At 38.7% G+C, this 20786-nt stretch overlaps 1 protein-coding gene across 2 annotated transcripts in view; it reads left to right on the top strand.

The window, feature by feature from the left end:
* The window catches only part of PKP2 (plakophilin 2), a 93351-nt gene that overhangs the window by 57681 nt on the left and 14884 nt on the right, over positions 1–20786 (top strand). For both annotated transcript variants that reach the window (XM_027035889.2, XM_053226114.1), the window contains exons 7-9: positions 14229–14346; positions 15214–15378; positions 16285–16458. In XM_027035889.2, the coding sequence (XP_026891690.2) occupies positions 14229–14346; positions 15214–15378; positions 16285–16458 (457 nt within the window). The remainder of the gene's footprint in view (positions 1–14228; positions 14347–15213; positions 15379–16284; positions 16459–20786) is intronic.

Below are 20786 nucleotides of genomic sequence, written 5' to 3'. Positions count from 1 at the left end.
GTTCTACTTGAAAACATTTTGGGGGAAAAATAAATAAATAAAGTAAATAAAAATAAAAACATTTTGGAGACAGCTGGGTGGCCCAGTCGGCTAAGCATCTGCGTCTTGATTTTGGCTCAGGCTCAAAATAAATAAAAATAAACACTCAAAAAATTAAAAACATTTTGCATCTCATAATTTCTCTGTAGCTCCCCTTGCCTGGCTGTGTACATCAGAGTTCTTAAAGTGGCAGATGTATCCGGAATTTTTCAACTCAAAATGACAGATACTCAACTCAAACTCACTCAAGCCAAATAAGGATTCATTGGCTCATGTGGGTGATATGTTGACAGTCACTTGTGAAAGTGAAGGAAGTACACGAGGAACCATGACCTCAAGGACTAGGACAGAAATTCAGCATCCCTGGGACTCACTCTTTTTTTTTTTTTAAGTTTATTTATTTATTTGGGGGTGGGGGGAAGGGAGAATGAATGGGGGAGGGGCAGAGACAGGGAAAGAATCCCAAGCAGGCTCCTCTGCCAGCACTCAGCCCAACGTGGGACTGGATCTTATGAACCAAGAGATCATGACCTGACCCGAGATCAAGAGTTAGACACTTGATGGACTGGGCCCCCCACCCAGGTGCCCCTCACTCTTTTTTAAAATTTCTATCTTCTCTCTGCTTCCTCTTCTTTTGCATGTTGAGCTCATTTCTCTACAAATGCGAACATGTCTACACATTCTGTTTATCTTTAATCCTTGACACCTAGCAAAGTTTCTGACATATAGTAAGCAAGTATAAAGTATTTGAATTAAAAAAATAAATGAATGAGCATATGAAAAAATGATGAACTGAGTGAATAATCAAGTCTGGCAACAGTATCAAATTTGTGATGGGAAGTGATCAAACAGAAGTTGGAAACATAGGCTAAGGCCAGATTGTGGGGGCCTTGAAGGTCATGTTAAGGAGTTAATTTTTTTCTTCTGTAAGCAAGATTAGCTAGTATGGGAGGATAGAAATACAAGTTCTGTGTGAAGAAGAATTATAATATCAATGGGAAGGGTGTATTGAGAAGGTGAATAATATAAAGATAAAAACGTGAGTAATAAATTTCTTTGTGTAGTTTCCCCTTATGAATGAAGAATAAAAGATTTGCATGGTCTGAGTGTAGCAGTGCCCTGGTTCACACACATTTTCCAGAAGATGTGATAGCTGAATACACTCCCATCAGTATGAAACCATTTCAAACAGTGTTTGCAAAACCAATCCAAACCACTGATTTGAACTACTTTCAGAAGCAGAATATAGCAAAAAATCTACAAAATTGAATGCCATATTATATGCTTAAGTATCTGTTCTTATTTCACCTGTATATCTAATTTACAATAATAATAACTGACATTTATTGTGTATTATGTTCTAGAAACTGTTCTGAATGCTTTATGAGGATTTTCTCAGTGTATTCTTAAACTGAGGCCCTTGTAAAGTAAGCTTTCTCTATCTTGTAGATGAGGGGCTTAGATTAATGATTTTTCCCCAACGTCATGTAACTAGTAAGAGACAAAGCTGGAATTCAGATCCAGGAAGGCTGTCTCCAAAGCCAAATACATTTATAAATGAATACATTAATGTTTGTCACATTTCTACAGACTGTGCTCATGTGGATAAAGCGTCTGCCCTTCACAGTCTTGTAACCTCACAGGGTAGGTAGGCCAATTTAAAGTCACATTCAAGTCTTAAAGTACTGTATCCGTGTCTCCTTGTTTTTGTTTTAGAAGTTCTGTGCAAGTGGAACTCTACACTGCGTTTCATATAAACAGAGAAGGTACAAAGGATGAAGCCTAAGAAATGAGAGAAATTTCCATGAGAGGAGATGGCATTGTAGGCAAATCAGGGTAGATGTTGTCACTATGAGTATAAAAGCCTCTAGGACCTGTGCTAGGACAAATGCGCTGAATGTAAGAGAAGACCTCTAGGGAACCTGCAATCAAATAGCCTCAGTTTCCATGACAATAGAAGTGTCTGCTGAGCAGTTGCTTATTTTTGACCACAGCTTCTCTAAAAAAGATTTTAAGACAGGTGTTGACTAGTTCTAACAAGTGTGAATCTAAGCTGAATAAGAAGGTCATAAATGTTAGCAAATATCTTAATTGCTACAAGTTTATTTGAGGTATTCTGTCCCCCAGAGAGTATAAGAGCCAAAAATGAATTGGCCACATGAGTAGTATCCTTGACATTATGGTTGACTCAGGTTAGCCTAGCTAAATTTTTTCAATCTACTTAGGAGAAAAACTGCATGCACCAGTGACTTTGTCCCTTTACTAACTTGACACTGAGATCAGTTTTGAGTAGGACTTCCCTTGGTCTGCATATAGCAATGGCATAGAATGAGTCACTTGCTTTGTTGATGAAATTGTGGCAGTGGCCCTGTCCACCTGGAGCTGCCTCAGCGAGATTGCATTCACACAGGAGCACCTGCAGAGTTTATCATTCAGAGAGACTGTCAGGTACAGCATACTTGTCAGGTGTCAGATCTCTTACATACAGGATTAACGTCTGCTTGCAGCAGCATTTTCCATGGGACGTGGCACTTTCTTTAGGTTTCTTAAACAATATTATGCTAGCCTAAGAGTAGTAAAATCCAAGGTAGGAGAGGAAACATAAAATTGTACCCTCTACCTTGTGCTAGAGCCAGCAAAAGCGATCGTCAGCATCTCTTAACTCCATAGGCAGTGACCTCATGTTGGTAACTTGAAATCAGCCACTGGGAGTATTTATACCATAGAAACTGGCAAATGCTGCAAGTCAGAGGTCTCCCAACTCCCTTGCCCCTAGAAAGTTGGTTGCTAAATAAACATTTACCAGCACACCACCAGATCTGAATTTCTGTTAATTACCATCAAAATGTGGATAGTTAGGGTACAAAGCATATTTTTTTCTATACACATCCCTTTTCAAAGAAGAAACAATTCCTTTGTTTTCTTGGAAGGTATTCCAAAGCTTCAGCATTTCTTTTTTCTTTTCTTTTTTTTTTTTTTTTGAATGGAGACAATTTTTTTCAAATTATTTTTATTTATTTAGAGAGAGAAGTGTAACAGTTAAAATATTTGATAATTCATCGCAATCAGTAGGATACACTCTGCCAGGAATTTCAGATTCCAAAAGACTTATGTGACAATCACAGAATTATAAATTTACCAAAAAGCATTAGCTGCCTTCTTTAACACCTCTCCTACAAGCACACTCATTGTGATGAGCCCCTGCTTTCCAATTAATATGGGTAACTTCTTAGCAATTGATGTGACATGGCTGTAAAATTTGTATGTTCCACCTCCCTCACTGACACACTTTTGGAAAACCTTTGGATGTGACAAATAAAACCAATGGTTATTATCAGGGGAGGTTTGAAATTTCTACCAAAGATTTATCACTGTTCTCTGTTCCTCCATATTATTCTCCTGGCTTCTATCTTCCCCTCCTTCCTTCCTTTCATTTCTTTCCCCCTCTTTCCTCAGTCTTTGTTCTCTTAAAGGAGAAGGGGTGGAAATAACTTAGAGGTCAGAAATTAGAATGCCTCCAGACTTCAGATTGGACTTCTTGTGGACAGGTGTAAGACCATGTGGAATGGCAGAAACTGTCAGACTAGAGAATGGCGGGAAAAATGCTTGTTCCAAGAGCAGTGAGATTCAAACTTCTGGAAGACACTTTGGGCCAAACACAAACCTCTCTAGGCAGTCTCTGTTAGCAGTCTCCTTCTTCATTCTTGAAGAAATTAAGCGGACAGTGATTCTCCCACAAGTACAGAACCAGTTATCAGAAATTTGAGAAAGGAAACTAGTCCAGCTTTCTTGGTATTTTACCACTTAGTCTATCTTTCCTCTTACCCAACATTGTATTTATTCCTTGAATGCCTGCTATATTCAGAGCACTGTTTAAATTTCTGAAGTTTCAAAGGGAGATGAGATCTATCTTTGCCCTGGAGGAACTCCAGGTTTAGTAGGAGAGACAGGCACCTGAAGAGAAAAGTCACAGTCCATTTGATAAGAAGTGTAAAAGGTATGAAAGACCAAGGCATTGAGTTGCCTGAAGGTTGGAAAAAGTTAACTGGAAAGTTACATTGAAGGAGCTTTTAAAGGATGAGTAGGTGTTTGAATGTCCCTCTCCATCTTCAGCTCCTCATTCTGTTACTGGTTCGTCTCTGTCATTTTTCAATATAGTCATATTAATCTTATCACCATAATTGAAGACCACCTTAGAATTTTGCCTTTTTGTTTAGGATGATTTTTCTTATTCTTGTATTTTGTGTCCATAGATGCCAGTTAGAGAAGCAAATGGTTACCACATTTCCCTTGCAAATTACTCAAACTTCATTTTCTCCACATCATAGTAAATCTAACCGGGGTGGATTTGAGTGGTCAGAGAAAGCAAACTACCTTAAAAAGAAAAGCTGTACTTATCAGTCTTGTGTCCTAATTAGCCACAGGGTTGAGAGTAATGTCATGGGGTGGGAGGGGGTGCTGTACTGAATATCAGTACACCTACTCTCTGGAAAAAGAATGTCTCTATGTAAAATTTTAATATATTCAAATATATCTGTCTTGTTGAGTATTAAAAAATATGGTGTTACTGAATTTCATTTTACACATATCTAGATATCAAACTTCAGAACTTTTTTGAATCTGCATTTCCTTAATTATATATTTTCATTCTATTTATTTGTGCTCATTCATCCCTTATTCTGAATATTCATGACAGAAAAGGATTTATTTGGTCTAGCTGTGTGCATAATGCTAGATGATTATTTAAATAATTAAGATTACTTAAACTAGGGTCTAGTTTCCCTGATTATCAAATAAGTTTTTTTGTGTGTGAGAACTACTTTTTAAAATTGTAATTTAAATGTAGTTCTTTATTTCTGGAAAATAATTTAATATAAAGCTAGAAGATAGTGTAAACAATACCAAAACCTGATAGAAGTATTCACATAGTAGTTATTCAACCTACAGAGTGGTTTTTCCAGAAATATAAAGACAATTGAATCATCAACTTCAAACACGTGTATTTGGTTAATTATTTAAATTCTTCACATTTGATATGTAAACATAAGCAATATTGAAGTCTGTTGATGGAGAGGAAAATTTTTTCTGTGCCCTTCAAGATTCTTCTGGCTGGTCTAACAATCAAATTGACTTGAGACAGACTAGCAGGAGAAAGTCAAACAAAAGCTTAATGAAATGTATATCTTCTATATACATGGGAGAAACCCAAGAAAACTGAGTAACTCCCCAAAATGGCTAAAGCCATCACCTTAAATATCATCTTCAGTCACAGACAAAGAAGATGTTGGGGGTGGGAGTCAGGGAAGTTACCAGGCAAACCACAGTAAACAAGAATAAGGCTGTTAGGCAGTTTTAAGTTCATGCTTTCTCCACTGATAATTTTTTAGAGATTTAGAGTCTTCCCCCACTTGCCAATATAGCTAGGAGACACCTTCACAAATGGAGATTTCCCTTACAAATGTAAATGTCTCTTACAAAAGTGTAACTTCCACTTGGTTTGCAGACCTTCTCCTGTGTTTGCTGCTTCTTAAAAATAACCAGCTTAAAATAATATGTCAAAGAGGCATTCCTTGGGGCGACAAAATTTACTCCTGTACACCATATGTAATGGAATTGGCAATATTTACAGCAATGTTATACTATCAGTTATAATTGCATTTTATATGTGGTACATTTTAGATATTGTGGGAGTCAAGGATAGACCACCCTAAGAGGGCCCACCTTGACATGAAGATTATTTTGAGCTGAAGGCAATCAAGATCCTGTGGGCTCTAGAGAAAATTTTGCCCCTTCGCTAACTACATAGAATACCCTAAATTAGGGGTCTTTCCATAATAAGGGTTATTAGCATAGATAAATTTTATCCGACCCATCTGTATGGCAGGACAAACATCTAATTACCAGACATCTGCTCTTTTCTTACTGCCCTGTAAATTATATTCCTCTGAAGTCCCAGATCCCTACCCACTTCTTCTTAGTTCAGAATGACTCATATACTTCATTTTGCCTGTCTTTGGAATTTCCATGAATGTGTAGATTCTCTGTAAATACGCTATTTGATTTTCTCCTCTAAATCTGTGTCATGTCAATTTGATTTTTAGTCCAGCTGGAAGGATCGGAATTCTTGGGGGACAGGAATTCTTGATCCCCAATAATATAGAAACAAATGTGTAGTTTAACGGATTAAATTATTTTGTGAATGTCTCTTCACATAAATTTAAAAGGTGTAAGTTGTATTTAAATGGATATATAAGAGCTTCCTGGGTAGCTCAGTCAATTGAGCATCTGACTCTTGATTTTGGCTCAGGTTGTGATCTCACAGTTCGTGGGTTCAAGCCCTGCATCAGGCTGTGTGCTGACAGCATGGAGCCTATTTGGAATTCTTTCTCCCTCTCCCTCTGCCCCGCCTCCACTCACACACTCTCTCTCTCAAAAGTAAACATTTAAAAAATAAATGGGTATATAAAATCTGGATTTTAAAAAATGTTTTATAACCTAATCTTGGAGATTTCAGATCATCAGTTTGAAATCTCTCATCAGTGGGGCACCTGGGTGGCTCAGTCAGTTAAGCATCCGACTTCGGCTCAGGTCATGATCTCACAGTTCATGGGTTTGAGCCCTGCATCAGGCTCTGTGCTGACAGCTCAGAGCCTGGAGCCCTCTTCGGATTCTGTGTCTCCCTCTCTCTCTGTTCCTCCCCTGCTCATGCTCTGTCTGTCTCCTTCAAAAATAAATAAAAACATTAAAAAAACAATTTGAAATCTCTCATCAGTAAGTAAGATAGTAAAGCAAACAAATCAAACATCAAACCAAGCAAATACAGCCATGTTTTCATCCCTCTCTCATCTCCCTCAGCCCAGTGCTCTTAAGAGTATATGTCACATTAGAATTGTCAAACAGCACAATGACAATCCTTGAAAAGGTCTCAGTTCTTCAGACTCAATTTTCTCCTGTCCTATCCATGCCCATAGCAGATAGGCCCAGATTAAAAATTGTACTTCTCAATAATTATATGACATTTCTCTTTGTCAAAGAAACTCTTATCATAGTCAGAATTACTATTAAAAATTTTGTAAGTCATCATTATTTTTAAAAAAATGAGCAGGTTGATGTATTTGGATAAAGCAGCTGATGACTTTGTTGCTATCCTGTGGTTAAAGTCTATGGCTGTCTTGGAGGTACAGACTATCTGAGCATCATATGATTTTCGCTAGGACTTAAGCACCTTTATCAATCTTAGTCTGGTACCCAGATGTCTCCCTTGGGTGTCAAGAGTGTCTACCCAAGTTCCAGTGGCTTCTGGGCATATTTTAAAAATGAGTTTGCTCTTGATAATTGATTTGAAATGTAATTTGGCATTTTATCTTGAACAGCCAGCTAAATCCAAAAGAAATGACTGTTAACCTGCCAACCAGATTATTACTGGCTGCATTGACTATTCAGAATACTTTTGGAGGACCTGAAAAATACAGGAAAGCAAAACTAAAGGATTTTTAAGGACAGATTTTCTCCTCCTCTACCTTCTGGTTTCTTGATGTATAATAGATGCTGACATATCTTTGTTCGGTTAATGTTCCTTGTCCTGGAAGGAACAAGATATGTAGGTGGGAGAGCTTTGTTCTACTTCCCAATGATGCTTCTGTTTGCAGACCAAACAGTTGACTTTGGCTGATGTTTGCAGATACCTTCAGGAACTGATGTTGACTTCAGGGTAACAGACAAGCCCTTCTCTTGGCAAAGAGTTTTTGTCCCTATGCCAGCTCAGATGAGGCTCCCCTTTTGTTCTGTGCAATAACAGACTGCCTCTGCTGCTTTCTCTGGGTTAATCACAGACAAGGCCCAACTGTTTGATATATATCAGCTGAGAGATAAACAAAAGCCCAGACCTAAATCTCAAATAACAAGAGGAAGAAGGACGCCTCCTTATCCACCAGTCTCTTATCAAGTGCCTGTTGGGTCTTAGAATGGACTCTGACCAAGCACTTAGCAGACTGAGGCCTTACTGCACAATTTCTGATACATAACATTAGAAATCCCACAATTGTTGGTGAATGTGAAGATGTAGCCATAGTATTTTTTAAACCATTGAGGTGATCACTATTTCAGTATGCGTGGTTATACCTTGAAGAATGGTCCCATAGGCAGTAGGTCTTGCATGTGATACACATGTAAACTGTGTGTTAGTAGAAAACCACACCTATAATCAGTAGACATTGCCCCATTTAAAAAAAAAATGGGGGGGGGGCGCTGGGTGACATAGTTAAGTGTCTTTCTTTGGCTCAGGTCATGATCTCACGATCCGTGAGTTGAGCCTACTTCAGATTCTGTGTCTCCTTTCTCTGCCCTCTCCCTGCCCCAAAAGTAAGTATAATGACTTGTTGGTGAAGTATCTTAAAAAGATTCACTTTGGGGCATCTGGGTGGCTCAGTCGGTTAAGAGGCTGACTTGGGGCTCAGGCCATGATCTCTTGGTTTGTGAGTTCAAGCCCCACATCAGGTTCTGCACTGCAGAGCCTGCTTGGGATTTTCTTTCTCTCCTTCTCTCTCTACCCCTCCCCTACTTGTGTGCACACATGTGCAGACACGCACTCGTGCTCTCGCTTTCTCTAATAAATTAAAAAAAAAAAAAAGATTGACTTTAACCATATTATTATCTGTCGTTCTCCTATCTGGTAAACAATTATAGCCTTTCACTTTATTTTTTTTTTTAATTTTTAATTTCAGTATAGTTAACATACAGTGTTCATTTCCCCTAGCTAGTTGGCCATGCACCACACAGTGAGCTTTGAACGTTCTGTGTTGTAACAATCTTTCAGTGCTGGCAGACTGGTTGTAACAGCATGCCTGCCTACAAGCAGCCACACACAGATAACTGTTGATGGAAGGGCCAATAAAAATCCTACTAGAAGCAGATAATTCTGATTTTAAACAGGAGTCACAGGTCAGGATTCCAAATGAGATTTTAGCATGCTGTGATTTGGGGGAATTTTATGAAAATTACAGATCATAATATTTATATAATGCCTACTCTATCTGTCACACACACTAAATTGCAGTTATTTTTATCATTTGACTTTGTCCATTCTTTGGTTCACCGTATGAATTGAAGGTTTAGTCAACCTGTCATTAATCTTAACAAGGATATACCATTCTTCTTTTAATTCTAGCAAGGTCCAGGGTGTTTGGTTTTCTTTTCTTCTTTTCATTGTGACACTCAGGAATGTGGGAGATAAGTGGTCGCAGAGAGAGTCACGAAATCACTGATTCGCTTTTGGATAAAACACCCGAATCCTCCTAAATATGTGAGGTTTTGTTCAGAGATGTTCAGAGATGTACAGAGGGTTCAGATTCTATTTTTTCCCCACCTATTACAGGTCACATTACCAGAAAAACTCTTCTTAATACCTTGTGTATTAAGGTGTCTTAATACCTTCTTCTTTTTTTTTTTTTTAACGTGTATTTATTTTTGAGACAGAGCATGAACGGGGGAGGGTCAGAGAGAGAGGAAGACACAGAATCCGAAGCAGGCTCCAGGCTCCGAGCTGTCAGCACAGAGCCCAACGCAGGGCTCGAACTCACAGACCGCAAGATCATGACCTGAGCCGAAGTCGGACGCTTAACCGACTGAGCCACCTAGGCGCCCCAATACCTTCTTGTGTATTAAGATCACAAGCAACTGATCAAACTGGTTTCCTCCCAGTCTGACTCAGTGAAGGTGAAGAGCTCCAAAACAGCCCTGCCTTGGTCAGTGTGTTTATATTCCCTGCCTTGGTGCAATGAGTTTATATTCCTTCTTCTGAGGCCCCAGCCACCTGCCTCCAACCCCCACTCCAAGGACCTGGTCTTTATTTTTTTTGTTTATTTTTCTTTTAAATTTTTTTAACATTTATTTGTCTTTGTGAGACAGAGACACAGCGTGAGTGAGGGAGGGGCAGAGAGAGGGAGACACAGAATCCAAAGCAGGCTCCAGGCTCTGAGCTGACAGCACAGAGCCTGATGTGGGGCTGGATCTCACAAACCATGAGATCATGTCCTGAGCCGAAGTCAGACGCTTAACCGACTGAGCCACTCAGGTGCCCCTAAGGACCTGGTTTTTAAATTTCAGTGTACCAACAGCATGAGGTTTCGGCTTCCTGGAAGTTGCCCACATACTTACTAAGACTTTGGCTAGATTATACCAGAGAAAGTAAATGCATCATTTAATTAATGCCATAGACACTAAGCATTTCTAATATATTCATTGGTAACTCTGATAATCAATTTTTAATGAGTCGTGTGTTTGCTCATTCTCTTTTACTTTTCAATAGGATTTTTGTCTTGACATATTGATACTTGATATTGTTCCATTTATAACTTTGGGATTTTTTTCATATTAAACTTCCATTGGGCTACATGTAAGGAATAGTTACAAAGAAATATTTCTTAGGATTCAGGAGATACATTGTAAAAGCTTCCATTCTGCCTAAGATCATCACGGTTTAATTCTCTGATTCCCACAAGCTTAAATACTAGCTATTGAAAAAACTATTTTAGTACTTTAAAATAGATATATCATTTTAGTAATTACTGCTTCTTTTCAGAGTGGTGCAATAGCAAATTCCTTTCTGACTAGTGACTTCTATTCATGGATATAGCGCTATAAAATAATCCACCCTTATCGTTCATATTTCTGGGTGGTTAAGTAAGGTAGGAACTATTTTTGATATGCAGGAGCAAATGACTGAAGCAGTGGGGTTCCATGCACTTTCTGTCAACAAAGGTATCAACTGCCAGAAAATCCTGGTAAGTCCCATTTCAAAAGCAAGCAGAGTCTGGATAATACCAAACTGCAAGACAGAAGTTCATGTGTGTGAACTGGCAGTCCTGCCAATTTGAATTACCATTCTCACCCAAAATAAACACTTTGAAGTTTAACGAAGTTAAGCCATCCATCTGCAAGGTGTATTATGGCTTCAGCTAGTGAGAAATCTTTTGATTTGTCAAAGCAATTTTAAACTACTGCCATTTCTCCAAGCCAGAGGTTGCAAAGGTCAAAGGGAAGCTTTCAAACATGTGATAGCATTGTCTCAGAGTTGGGGGACATATGGTGTTTGCTAACCAAATGGTGGAGTGAATAAATGTTAGACGAGGTGTGCTCTATTCTGGAGAATAAAGCACAGCTCTCCTATCCTGACGTTACCACTACTGTGCTCTCATCCAGAAAAGTAACTTAAACTCTGTGGACCTCAGTGTCTCCAGGTATAAAATGAGACGACTGGAAAAGATGCTTTTTCAGTTTCTGTCACGCTTCTTCAAAGAGTGGATACGGGATCTTGGTTCAAATGATCATTTCTTGGGAAAAACCTACAGTAAAAATGGTTTGAATTACAGTTTACGAACCCATGAGTTTTCTTTTTTCAATGGTACAGTAAAAACTAAATAAAGAGAATAAAGAGGTGAATCTGTAATTAGAATAGTCAAATGAAAACCAGAGTCACAGAAGGGATTTTGTTACAGTTAAAAATTCATTGTAGAATAGACACTTCTCTAATGAAGACATCCAGATGGCCAACAGGCACATGAAAAGATACTCACCATCACTCCTCATCAGGGAAATACAAATCAAAACCACACTCAGATATCACCTCATGCCAGTCAGAGTGGCCAAAATGAACAAATCAGGAGACTATAGATGCTGGAGAGGATGTGGAGAAACGGGAACCCTCTTGCACTGTTGGTGGGAATGCAAACTGGTGCAGCCACTCTGGAAAACAGTGTGGAGGTTCCTCAGAAAATTAAAAATAGACCTACCCTATGACCCAGCAGTAGCACTGATAAGAATTTACCCAAGGGATACAGGAGTACTGATGCATAGGGGCACTTGTACCCCAATGTTTACAGCAGCACTCTCAACAATAGCCAAATTATGGAAAGAGCCTAAATGTCCATCAACTGATGAATGGATAAAGAAATTGTGGTTTATATACACAATGGAGTACTACGTGGCAATGAGAAAGAATGAAATATGGCCCTTTGTAGCAACGTGGATGGAACTGGAGAGTGTGATGCTAAGTGAAATAAGCCATACAGAGAAAGACAGATACCGTATGGTTTCACTCTTATGTGGATCCTGAGAAACTTAACAGAAATCCATGGGGAAGGGGAAGGAAAAAAAAAAGAGGTTAGAGTGGGAGAGAGCCAAAGCATAAGAGACTCTTAAAAACTGAGAACAAACTGTGGGTTGATGGGGGGTGGGAGGGAGGGGAGGGTGGGTGATGGGCATTGAAGAGGGCATCTTTTGGGATGAGCACTGGGTGTTGTATGGGAACTGACAATAAATTCCATATAAAAAAAAATCATTGTATTGATCCAGCAACCATTCTCTCCTTGACTGTTAGGTTGAATCATGAACTTGCATTTTTGTGGGTTAAAAGCAGTCTTGTATCACTGATTTCATCCTATAGATGTGGTCTTCGCGGGAGCAGGATACAATGCTGTGTGTGCTTTCTTGTTCCCACTAGTTCTTAACACAATGCTGGGCACTTTTGTTCTTTGTATGTATCGAAAGCAGTATTTGGGGGCAGAAAGGCTTTTGAAATTGCTTGGTGCAATATGTTATTTTATTTTTTAAGTTCATTTTATTTAAAAAAATTTTTTTTTTTTTTTACATTTTATTTATTTTTGAGAGAGACAGAGACAGAGCACAAGTCAGGGAGAGGCAGAGAGAGAGGGAAGCACAGAATCCGAAGCAGGCTCCAGGCTCTGAGCTGTCAGCACAGAGCCCGACATGGGGCTCGAACTCACAAACTGTTGGATCATGACCTGAGCCAAGTCGGACACTTAACTGACTGAGCCACCCAGGCGCCCCTGAGTTTATTTATTTCGAGAGAGACAGAGACAGAATGAGTTGGGGAGGGGCAGAGAGAGCGGGAGACAGAATCCCAAGTAGGCTTTGCACGGCCAGCACAGAGCCCGATGCAGGAAGAATCAACAAAGCCATGCGATCATAACCTGAACCGAAACCAAGAGCCAGATGCTCAGCCAACTGAAAGCCATGCAGGCACCCCACAACCTATTATTTTAAAGATGAAGAATAACCCAAAAGTTCTCAGAATTGTAATTCTTTTGATGTTCAGAATGACAGCGACATTGTAAATAAAAACTTTTGAATATCCTTTGAATGTTCTACCTACCAGTAAAAAGAACGAGTCTGATAAATTTTATAGGACTAGTTCTTAGAATTAAAGTTAGCCAAAGGGTGATTCTCAAAATTCAAAGAATGTGAAGATGCTGCTCTTATGCCATTTTTGTTGACAGAAGTGTTAACACTGTGGGGAATTCAACTTTTTTAATTGCTATGCTAAGAAGAAAACCTTAACCCAGAGGAACATAGTAATAATAATACTAGAGTATAAACGTGATCTGAATTTGAAATATGATCCCCAAATAAATTACAAATACTTTGTATTTGATACGTTTCAGTTCTCTATAAGGAAGCAATCTCCACTTGTAGATGTAGTTACTGTTTATAGAAAGATGTCATGACCTAGCAAAATTAGAAATAGACTAAGTACAAAGATATTTATAGGTCATGCTTTTGACTTAGGTCTTAACTGTGGAACTTTACACTTTTGTCACATCTGTCTGCCATTTTAGCTATTAAATCATCACATTTTAGAACATCTGAGTTGATATTTGTCAGTAATTGTTTACACTGAAATCTACAAAACCCCAAAATAATATAGTCCAACATCATGTCTTTATAAATGTGGAAATGGAGGCCCAGAGAATTTAAGTAACTTTAAGTTACTTAGAGTTAAGACACGGAACAGGTTGGGGCTTGGACATCTATACTGTGTCTAATGTACCATTTGTTCTTTTACTTGCAAAATGTTTGCCTCATATCTGTCCTCTCAGAGATGGATTGCAGATTAAGTAAATGATGCTATGACCTTGGTGCTTAGAGTGAAGTAGACAGAAAGCTTTTATTGATGTGACAACATGTTATATGAATATAGTTAGAAGTTGTTTCCAGATTTGAAAATGAGAAATTGATAATTAATTGACCCCAGGAAGTGTCTGCCACACTTTTGCATATTTGTCAGTTTTCCAGACACGTGGAAGAAGCATCAATCAAATAAAGCTTTGAAATAAAGGCCTATTAGATACACAGCTTAAGTCTTGTGGTTGGTTGTTTGTTTTTCCTGGTAGAAACATGAGCTCAGCAGGCCCTGATGGGAGGAAAGTGATGAGAAGGTGTGATGGACTGATCGACTCACTGGTTCATTATGTTAGAGGAACCATTGCAGATTACCAGCCAGATGACAAGGTGATTCACGCGTTAAATATCTTGCATTTGATTTACCTACTTTGTCTTACTAAGACTCTTCAGAGTATTCTGGAAGTAGCTATTTGGCATTAACTCATTTGCTAAGCTTAAGATATCCCATCCATGCTTAGAAATATTAAAATCTGCCTAACCCCATTTTTCCATCTACTTTCCAGACCCAAATTTACAATTAGCCATTTAACAACTCTGTGTAGATATTTGAATGGAGGCCTGTGCTACATGTACAGCAATGAACTTAAATTCATCTCTTCTCTTACTCCCAAACTTGCTCCTTCTCTGAATAATCCTTCTTAACAATTATCACCATCCACCAAATGAAAGCAGAAATCTGAGTAATCTCCGACTACCTTCCTTCCTCACATCCCGTATCCACCAGGCAGCAAACCATGTACGCTCCACCTCAGAAACGCCCTCCAGTTCATCCTTTCCTCCCTCATACTGCTGCTGCTGCCCTGGTTTGTGCATCTTTCATACTGATCACTGCAGTAGCCCCTAACTGGTCCTGTAAACAATAGCTTCAGTTTTCCAGCTCCATGTGACTACTAAATTATGTATCTTAAAATATAGAATCGTTCTGAACACACCCTTAAAAGTGAACTAGAAAGGCTCTCCGGGGTTGTTAGAAAGTCAGCCTCTATGTCCTAATATTGTGCTCATGACCGTTCGTGATCTAGCCATACTCATTCCACTCCCCGCACCCAGGGAACCCCACAGTCCAAGCATACCCTACAGCATCCAGTAAACTGTGTAAGATCTAAAACCTAGTAAGTCCTGTGATAGGTGATAGCATACGTGCAAAGGGGCATCTATGTGTATATGGTCAATATGCACATCCTCTTTTCTCAGGCCACGGAGAACTGTGTGTGCATTCTTCATAACCTCTCCTACCAGCTGGAGACAGAGCTCCCAGACAGATACTCCCAGAGTATCTATATTCAAAATCGGACTATCCAGGCCGACAACAACAAAAGTATTGGGTGTTTTGGCAGTCGAAGCAGGAAAATAAAAGAGGTATGTTGGGAAGACTTTGAAAGCCAAAGTGTGTATGTGTGTATTTCTGAGTACTTAGTGTATCTCAGGCACTATTTTAATTTGTTCTAATCCTTACATCCACCTTACAAGGTGTGCATTGTTGGTATCCTCATTTACTGATGAGGGAACAGAAGTACCGAAAGGTTAATGAATTTTCCCAGAAAAATTTAGGAAATTAGTAGAGGGGATAGAATTCAGTCCTGGGCAGTCTGGCTCCAGATTTGCATTGTTCACCGCAACGTCATACTGCTGTATGCTTTATAAGTTAGGAAATAAGCTTAATATAGTATAGTCAATGGTGTAGAAATTGCTTAACATTAATAGCGACCCTGATGCTTGGCTCTGGATATCCTAAAAGTACACCCATATGAAGAAATACTGTGCATTCTGGCATTTTGTGAAAACTGGAAGAATGTCACCCCTCCTATTCCTCAGACTATCATGGTGTGTATTTGTGAACTTGGAGAGCAACTGGTAAGTTTAGAATCCTGATGTTATCCCAGACAACTTCACAAGACTTGGGGAAGAGGCCTGTTTTTCTTATCTCCAGGGTGGTTGTGACTAATTTAGCTTCTAGCTTAACAGCAGCCTGAAAACTATTCTAGAATAGCCTATGCTTAATTCTCTTAGATTCTCTTTCACTATGAAATGTAAAGTTGGGAGGTTTACAGGATGTTGTTAAGGAGAAACAGTCATTGTGAGCTCAAAGTTAACTGATTGGATATCATACCTATTTGCCTTTTCGTTTCCATACCAGGTGCTTGTTATTATGCAAAGTATTAGTCTCTCTAGACTAGATGGTATTTCTGCTCTCTTGGTTTGAGTGTGGAATTGTAGAAATGACTCAAAGGCATTAATTCTGGATTTCATTGTGTATGTGGTTAGCAATATCAGGACATGCCAATGCCGGAAGAAAAGAGCAACCCCAAGGGTGTGGAATGGCTGTGGCATTCCATCGTGATAAGGATGTATCTGTCCTTGATCGCCAAGAGTGTCCGAAACTACACTCAGGAAGCGTCTTTGGGAGCTCTGCAGAATCTCACAGCAGGAAGTGGACCAGTGAGTATCACCCCTGTTTTTCTGCTTTTTAAAAACAACAACATTGTTGGGGTGCCTGGGTGGCTCAGTTGGTTAAGTATCGGACTCTTGGTTTCGGCTCAGGTCATGATGTCACAGTTCGTGAGTTTGAGCCCTGTGTTGGGCTCTATGCTGACAGTGCGGAGCCTGCTTGGGATTCTCTGTCTCCTCTCTCTACCCCTCCGCTGCTGTCTCTGTCTCTCAAAATAAATAAATAAACATTAAAAAAAATAAGGACGCTGTAGGACATACCTACATCAGGTTCAGAGATGAGGTAGTAAAGTAAGAGCAAAAGTTTTTCTCTCTTCGGTTAAGACAGTTCTCTATAATTTCCAGCAAGAGTTCCAGCTTTCTAGGACTTTCAGCCTCCATTTCTACAGAACCAAGTCAGGCTGTGAGTGAAAGACTCCTAGATATTTATATTAGAGCTCTTTCAGTTACAAGTCTCAGAATCCTACCTACTGGCCTGGGCAAAAAAGAGTAATTTCTTGGCTCATTTAACTGAAAAGTCCAAGGTGGTGGGTAAGGTGCTCCAACAATTGTAATTATAACTTTATCTCTGGGTTCTCTTTGCTCTTTTGGTTTTATTCTCAAAGGCTCTCCTCATATGGCAGCAAAGGTCACCAGTGATTTCAGACTTACCTTTTATCCAGGCCAGTGTCCCCACAGAAAAGAAACTACCATTTTCTCAATAACTCCATTTGGAACTCAAGACATAAGTTTCACTTGCCCATTTCTGAAGAAGTACCTGTGGCTAGGAGCCTGTGATGTTCTGATTGTCCAGGACTCGGTAGTGTGCCCACATGTGAATTTCAGGGGATGGGTTAGAGCAGGCAGGGGTCACTGCCACTTGTATCACATGGACTGAAATGCTAAAGGAGTGGCTCATCACCAAAAGGAAGAATGAGTGCTGGGCAGTCAAAAACAACAGATGTCTACTGGGTATGGAGTTGGAAAGGACATCTGTGCTTTTGTGCCCCAAAAACTCAACTGCAGAATAAGGAGCTGCTTCTCTTCCTGATGTGCTTACTTTATACCAGCAAAGTCAAAAATATATAAAACAGTAAAAGCTCATTCCGTCCCCCATGTATTTTACACCTTACTTCATAGTTAGGGATTCTATAAACATGTAGTTATTTGAACTAAGCTTATATTCCTTGCCTTGGTCATGAAATCATTAGAATAACCCCCCCCCCCCATAATAGTTCATAATAATATCCAGTTTCCAATTATCCATCCCCATAGAGAAGAATACTCTTCTGGATAACAAAAATATTATTTATTCTTTACTTGAGAAACCATGTTCATTCTTTAATGTGTTTCTAGAGAAGCCTGCTCTGTTTTGAACAAAATTGTGAAATAGTAAAACCAATATTTCTCTTAACACAAATAGGAGTGCCTGGGTGGCTCATTCAGTTAAGCATGACTCTTCATTTTGGCTCAGGTCATGATTTCGAGCCTTGTATCAGATTCTCTTCTGGGTGTGGAGCCTGCTTAAGGTTCTCTCTCTCCCTCTCTGCCTGCCCTTCCCCTGTGTGTGCCTGGCTGGCTAAGTCAGTAGAGCATGTGACTCTTGATCTCGGGGTTGCAAGTTTGAGACCCATACAGGTGTAGAGATTACTTAAAAATGTATATACGTGTGTGTATACACACACACACATATATATATATGTATATGACAAAACTTTAACCTCTCTGATTTTCTGCAAAATTTACTTGTGCATGAAGAGAAGGAAACAAGAAACTACCAGGAATGACACAGTCCTCTTACCTTCCCATTTTCCCGTGCTAGGTTTCCCAAAACCATTTTTTTTTCACTTTGCCAAACTACAGAAACCCTTCTATTAACTACCAGCCAACTTAAAAGAAAATGCCAGGAATTAACTTGGTGTACATGTATGTGTATGGATATCTGAGTCCACTGTGTTCTGAGTATGGTTCAATATGAGCTAAGCCTTTAAGCTTGGCTTTTAGCCTCTTCCAGTCCAAAATCTCTCATGGAATCCAAACAGTCCAGAAATGTTTCCATGTTCCTGAGGATAGATACTACATACAGAAACACTTACACTACTTAAGTTCTGAATATGTAGTTTATTACCTAGAGCTTAAGTTCCTTCATTCATTTATTAAACAAACATTTTTTGAGTGCCTACTGTATAGCAGGCACTAGCCTAGAGCTAAGCACATAGCAGTAAATAAGATTAAATCCCTGTGTTTGGTAATAATCTAACTGGGATAAACAAAATAGGAATTTAAGGCACTAGGAGATTCCAAGTCCAAAAGGAATCGAAGCATTGGAGATAACCTCATAACTGTCCTAATTGTGTCGAGGCATTTAAAATCATACCTAATGTTAGACCAGTCCAGTTCCCTGAAAGGAGGCTTACACTGAACTGGTATTAATCCATACTCAGAATTGTTAGAGTTTAATTTGACTGGAGATTTATAGGAGAAAATCCTTGGCACCATGGGACAATGATATGTTCTTTTAAGTTAAAAGATGCTTTTTATGAAAATTTTAACTTACATATATATCTTTTCTAGTTATCACTGTTCCTAATTTTGTTATGCTTAAATTGTGTGATAAAAAAAATACTTGGTTTTATAATTTCCAAAAAGAATCATTGAATAGGAAAACCTGAAAAGCAGGGCATTTAAAATAATTTCAGGAAATATCCAGTCTATTAAACTTGTGTTCATAACTGAGATAGCACTGAGTAGTTGATGGTCATGTGCAAAGAGCCTAAACTAGAATGGATACAATATGTGTGTCAGTTATGTATCAGTAGAAATAAGTTAATTAAACATCACATAGTCAAAGTTAAAAACCATTGAAATAAGCACTTTTCAAATTTCTAAAACACTTTAGAAGTTTTTAATTTCATATCTGTTAGGAAAAAACAAAACATATCCCCTACCCTCACACCTTACTAGAAAACAAGTTCCAACAGCAATGAGATTTAAATGTTAAAGACAAAACTATAAAGCTTGTGAAAGGATATTTTCATGATAGGGGAAGATTATTTAAAAGTGGATGCAAGGGGCGCCTGGGTGGCTCAGTCGGTTAAGCAGCCGACTTTGGCTCAGGTCACGATCTCGCAGTCCGTGAGTTCGAGCCCCGCGTCGGGCTGTGCTGACACCTTAGAGCCTGGAGCCTGTTTCAGATTCTGTGTCTCCCTCTCTCTGACCCTCCCCCGTTCATGCTCTGTCTCTCTCTCAAAAATAAATAAACGTTAAAAAAAAAAATTAAAAAAAAACCATCTTGTTTAAAAAAAAAAAAGATAAAAGTGGATGCAAAAAGTACTACTATAAAGTATGTGTTTTATAAATTGACTACATTAAAACTAATAACTTACGGTGCTATGCTATCCAAAGACATTGTTAAGACAGTAAAGAGTCAAACCACAAAGTAGAAAAAGATTTTTGCAACGTGTGTAAGTAACAAAGGTTGGTATGTAGAAAATATGACAACTCATCGCGGCGCCTGGGAGGCTCAGTCAGTTAAGCGTCCGACCTCGGCTCAGGTCATGATCTCACAGTTCATGAGTTCGAGCCCCGTGTTGGACTCTGCTGACAGCTTGAAGCCTGGAGCCTGCTTGAGATTCTGTCTCTCTGCCCCTCCCCTAGTCACTCTCTGTCTGTCTGTCTGTCTCTCTCTCTTAAATATAAAAAATAAAACATAAAAAATTTTTTTAAAAAAACTCATCAAATTAACAATCAAAAGGTAATCCAAAGAAAACTGGCAAGAGACTTGAACAGGTGCTTCACAAAATGGCCAATAAACATTTGAAAAGGTATTTAAAACCTCCTTAGTAATCAGGACAATATGAACTAGAAGTGCTTTTTGCAAATAGTTGACTGACTAACAGTCATTCTCACATATTCCCTAGAGCTGGAATACAAAAATCTCTTGGGTAAATCTGTCTGTTTACTTTCCTTTTTGAGCAAATTCTAAAGACCACCTCACTTCACTTTCTCATTTGCCTCCACGAATCAGAATTAATAAGACTAATATTTAGCTATTCTTTCCCCTGATTGATTAAACATCATTTGAGAATCCAAACTTCATCTAGACTTGCATGTTTCCAATTATCATTTTTATATACTAACATCAAAGCGCTTTATTATATATAAGAATATATCATTAGGTGGTATAGTATGATATACGTACAAAACAAGATTTTAATTTTAAAAGCATCTTATGTCTCAAGAGAAAATAAAAATTTTGAGAAATATCTTGTGATGTTTTAATCTATCTTGATCTCCTGAGATGATAGTAAATCTTTAGGAAAACTTGATAACATATTATT

This window comes from Acinonyx jubatus, chromosome B4 (assembly GCF_027475565.1).
Source record: "Acinonyx jubatus isolate Ajub_Pintada_27869175 chromosome B4, VMU_Ajub_asm_v1.0, whole genome shotgun sequence".
Classification (NCBI taxonomy): domain Eukaryota; kingdom Metazoa; phylum Chordata; class Mammalia; order Carnivora; family Felidae; genus Acinonyx; species Acinonyx jubatus.
The sequence above is the reverse complement of the archived record's forward strand: the minus strand, read 5'-3'. Positions and strand labels throughout refer to the sequence as shown.